The 4,764-nt window shown below is 31.9% G+C and overlaps 1 protein-coding gene and 1 non-coding gene across 2 annotated transcripts; one reads left to right on the forward strand and one right to left on the reverse strand.

The window, feature by feature from the left end:
* Positions 1-749: 749 nt before the first annotated feature.
* Trnah-gug lies at positions 750-821 on the forward strand. Its single transcript has one exon. It is a non-coding gene; the product is annotated as a tRNA-His (tRNA).
* Positions 822-1,449: 628 nt separating this feature from the next.
* LOC105626411 (brain-specific serine protease 4-like) lies at positions 1,450-2,712 on the reverse strand. The gene is made up of 4 exons (XM_012207714.1): positions 2,600-2,712; positions 2,212-2,483; positions 1,903-2,120; positions 1,450-1,566 (listed from the first exon to the last, which is right to left on the reverse strand). The coding sequence occupies exons 1-4, from the start codon at positions 2,704-2,706 to the stop codon at positions 1,450-1,452; spliced, it is 714 nt and encodes a 237-aa protein (XP_012063104.1). The 5' UTR covers positions 2,707-2,712.
* Between the last annotated feature and the right edge of the window lie 2,052 nt (positions 2,713-4,764).

A 4,764-nucleotide genomic window follows, 5' to 3' on the forward strand; every position in this document is an offset into this window, starting at 1 on the left:
CCTTCACCAGTCACCAGATTTAAATTCTATAGAAAATTTATGGAATTTATTAGATCGTAATATTCGGATTATGCCTACAAGATCAAAAGAAGAATTAAAATTACGAATTAAAATTATTAAAAGAGGAATGGATACGCATTACATCAGATTATTTAACAAAAATTATTTCTAACATGTCTAAACGTTTGCAGCTTGTTATTAAATAAAAAGTTATCCAACAAAGTTAAAATTATTATCATTTTGTTTATAGATATTTTATATTATTATATCTTGTTAAGTGTCGGAATATTTTTGCGAAAATTAAGCAAAATTGTGTCTATAGTTTAATTTATATTCGAAACTGTACCATATAAATAGTAATTATAGAAATAAAATTTATATTTTTAATAACTATATAATGAATTTTTCAATTTAAAACAAAAGCCATAAATTTCTTACTCCAACAAAAATTATATAGAATAATATTTAGAAAGAATAATATTTAGAATAAATATTTAAAAAGTAATAATTTAAAGTATCATGATGTCCGAATATTAATGCGAGTCACTGTATATATAACAAAAATATCAACTTTTGCAAAATTTTATAACTATCTTTGCCATTTATCTTTATTACATATTTATCTTGTTATTAATGTTAGCTATATTGATTATTATAGTTCTCTCGGTCCAAGTATATTTAATTTAGAATTTTTTCCATTTAACGGCGAACAATGTTCAATTCCGAATGTTTATTCAATTCTTCCAGTAGCCGTGATCGTCTAGTGGTTAGGACCCTACGTTGTGGCCGTAGTAACCCAGGTTCGAATCCTGGTCACGGCAATGTGTAAAACATTATCATGGTGGAAGCCTTTTTTGTAAACTTTTTGATTATTCATATTCAGAAAATATAGTCACACAACTATAATCACGTTTCGAAGATTTACATTTTTCTAGAGCTTTCTTAAGAAATATTTGCAGATTACCTTATTATATTATGGAATAAATTGTGCTTAACTTTATAGAAAATAATTTGTCAATATCTTATAATTTAAAAGATAGACGAGAAATATTTGCCTTAAAACTAGAATAAATGTGCACTTTATCTCCCACGTGAGAATGTTTCCCATGTTACAATAAAATTTATGTTATATAACTATTGCTAGCTGAAACAAATATATTCAGATAATAAGAATCAGTATATTCAGATATTCGTTTTTGGAGAATGCATTTATAATGCACTTATTATTCATTGCATAACGAGAAAATTTAACAAAATATGAATTGCTTGAACGAATTAAAATAAATAACATAGAATAAAGTATATAAAAAATAAACAAATTATTAAAATACTACGCATTATTATTATTATTATTATTATTTTCATAAGTTATGAATATTGTACGTATACAGCACATCGTAATCGCGCATTGAACTAGAAATATCAAACTACAATACATATAATACACCATTATACGCCATAAGTTGCGAACTGTTGATCTATCCATTGACGATGTTGCGATACACTAGCGTATACTGCAGGTACATTAGAAGCTCCACAACCAATACCCCACGATACAATACCGGCCTAAAATAAGAATTTATTCAAATTCATTTCTTTTATTCAATAGAAAAATGAATGCTAAATTTAATTTATGTTATGAACTCAAAATGCTTAAACTGAATGTGAAATAGCAAATAAAATTAATAATAGATCACGTAAATCGTATAAATAAATAAGAATTACAAAAATAAATTTTACTGATTAAAACAGTATAATTAATACAACATGGATATTTAAAATATTTAAAAAAGAATTAAAAAGAAAGCATTAAGTTTGTTTATTTCTTTCCGCTCACTGCTAAATTCTTTTTAGTATATAAAAATTAAGTATTTTTATTATAATCTTTTTTATTATAATCACTTGAAAGAATTGTCCTGTAACGGCTTGACAAACCAACGGTCCACCACCGTCACCACGGCACGTATCTTTATTTGCTTCGCCGCCAGCGCAAATAAACGATCCATGCAATTGAAAGTACTGGCCCAATTTCGTGCTTCGTAAATGTGTCTGACAATCGTCTTGATTAATGATAGGAAGATTCACCTTTCGAAGCTCGGTCTGATATTGCCCTTCTGATCCTAAAACGAGATTGTGAATGAATGCCAAGTATAAATGCTGATAAACAAAAGAAATAATAACTAAAAATCTGTAAACTCAATTCGAGCTCACCAAATGAATTGCTGCCCCATCCTAACCCGTAGCATCTAGTCCCAGCTAAGAAGACTTCACCTTGTTTGGGAAGGCAAATTGGTAGGACGTTCGCGCTATAAGTGATTAGTTTTTCCAAAACAAGGACAGCAATATCATGGAAAAGTCCATCGTTATAATAAGACGGATGTATAGCTATTGCGACAATTTTTACTTCTTGAATAGGTAACGGTTGAATATTATTTCCTATGTTCCACTGTCCGAAGTGCGCAATCAAATTTTCAGGCTTTTGGCTGTCGGGTAATTAAGATGAAGAAAAAAATAAACCAATTAAAATCAATGATACTATGAGAGAAGTTTTAGAAAGTCATTTTTTTAGATATTTCTTGTGTCGTTTGTACACACGTACTTCGCAACGCAGTGAGCGGCAGTGAGGATGGCCCCATTACTGATTATCGAAGCACCGCAATGAAAAATATAAGGACCGCCAGTGGATTTTAGGAAAAGTGCGACCATCCATGGAAATTCAGCGAAATAGGTTTTTCCGGAATCAGAAGAAAAAGGTTGCGCTGTAAATGATTACTATCATTATCACTCGAGTAATAGCTTTGAATCAAATATATCTACTATATTATTGAATTTATACTTCACTTAGGCGATTTTAATCAAACTTGATCAAATTCCAATTAACGAATAATTCGACCGGCAGAAACGCTTAAGACAAAAATCTACAATACACAATTCGTTATTCTCAATCTTTTTTCAATAAGCACATAATTCCATTAATTAAATTTTATTAATTAAATCTAATTATATTTATTTATATTACTTATAGTTATTTTTACGAATGTTAGTTTAATTTTAATCTCTGTTCAACTCTTCTTCTTCTTCTGGTTATAAGAATTAGAAAAAGATGAAGAATTAAACCAAGAATTAAAGTTAATTTATAGTGATAGAAACGAGCATTAATAAAATAGTGTTGATTAAGTTAATCGGGGGGTTAAGTTCCTAGACATGACTTCACACTACATCGTTAATGCGTATCTATATATGAGGCTTATACTTACATGGTGCGTAATTATTGTTTTGTATACCACAAGTGATTTGTGAAACTGGGCGATTGGATGATCCGTTCACAACAACACTGGATGAAGAGGCGCTTTGAAGATCCTGATGATTGATCCCTGCTAATAGACAGCATACTTGGTCCGCTGAAGAGCACAAAGTAAATCTCGAATCAATTATACCAAGACCATCCGGATTGACCGCGTTTCCTTCAAAACATAGCCAGGTCTTCACACAGTAACATTCTTGCGATGTACCCGGATTTTTCAACTGGCCCAGATCCGTAATCGGCGCGGCTGATGAAGTGTTTAGACAAGACGGTATATTTGACGACGTGCAGATATTTCCATCTGATAAGATCTGGGAAACTCTAGGATCTATCATGGCACCACCGCCGGACGTAATGACGATCATGCAGATGAAACATAGACTGACGTTGTCGCATATGAAACATAATTGCATCTGACTAGATGATACCATAGTGATTGTTGATGATATTCTGGTCATCGTAGCAGATGTGAGTGGTATTATAGTAATCGTGGTCGAAGAACTCATCATTGGCTGTGTCATATTCGCTAGTATCCTGCAGCAGACCAGGTTGTCGGGACATAATCCGTACCGCGGATTTATTACACCCTCTCCGGAGATGGAGACTATTCCATTAGGATCACATAAAGATATCATAACACAGATACAGTTTAGTAGTACGGTTGTGGGAGAAGTCACCGAAGTAGGTACTGTTGGTGCTGTAGTTGGAATAGTTGGAGTAGGTGGCATTGATGGTGGCATAGTTGAAAATGTTATTGAAGGCATTGTTGATGGCGCAGTTGGAGATATAGCTGGCGGTATTATACGAGATACACTTGTCGGAGATGTAGTTGGAGGTGTCATACGAGATACATTTATTAAAGATGTAACAAAAGGTATCATGGCCATATTAGTTACATTTGGCAGATAGCAACAGATCTCTAAATCCCCACATATCCGATTAATGGCAAAACTGTACAAATTTAAATTTAAGCAATTATATACATTCTAGAGATTGATTTTACCAATATCAACCAACTTGAAACTTAATTTAGCCAGCAAATATAAAACTTAAAATTTAGAACTTGAAAGAAGAAATAAAAATTAATCAGTGCACTTAGGTCCTTAAAAATCGATATAATAAAATCGAATCAAGATTAGATAAAATTAAAATAACAAAACTGTAATATAAAATTATAATTTGATGTTCATACAAAGTAACAGATTAAAATTAATCTCAATGGAGTAACAACGTATATAATATTGATTATCAAACTTTGATAATTAACTCACCGCGGGTCAATTATTCCGGTCCCATCGGTGATGATAGTTCGATTTCTGTCGCATAGATAAAAAGGTACGCAGATACAATCTCTTACCGAAGAGGGGGAGGTGGGGAAAATCCTGTCTAGCTTCTGATACCGCGGTTTGCACTTAAGCAGGTGTAAAAAGAATACAGACGACTCGGTAAATGGCACATTC

Source organism: Atta cephalotes (assembly GCF_000143395.1).
Source record: "Atta cephalotes unplaced genomic scaffold scaffold00001, whole genome shotgun sequence".
NCBI classification, from domain to species: domain Eukaryota; kingdom Metazoa; phylum Arthropoda; class Insecta; order Hymenoptera; family Formicidae; genus Atta; species Atta cephalotes.

Bases quoted from the DNA above. Each gene is read 5' to 3' on its own strand.
- LOC105626411 (XM_012207714.1), bottom strand. From the start codon at position 2,706: ATGGTCGCACTTTTCCTAAAATCCACTGGCGGTCCTTATATTTTTCAT. The intron at 2,484-2,599 runs GTACGTGTGTAC...ATTACCCGACAG, and splicing joins GCCGCTCACTGCGTTGCGAA to CCAAAAGCCTGAAAATTTGA. The intron at 2,121-2,211 runs GTGAGCTCGAAT...ATCTCGTTTTAG, and splicing joins ATGGGGCAGCAATTCATTTG to GATCAGAAGGGCAATATCAG.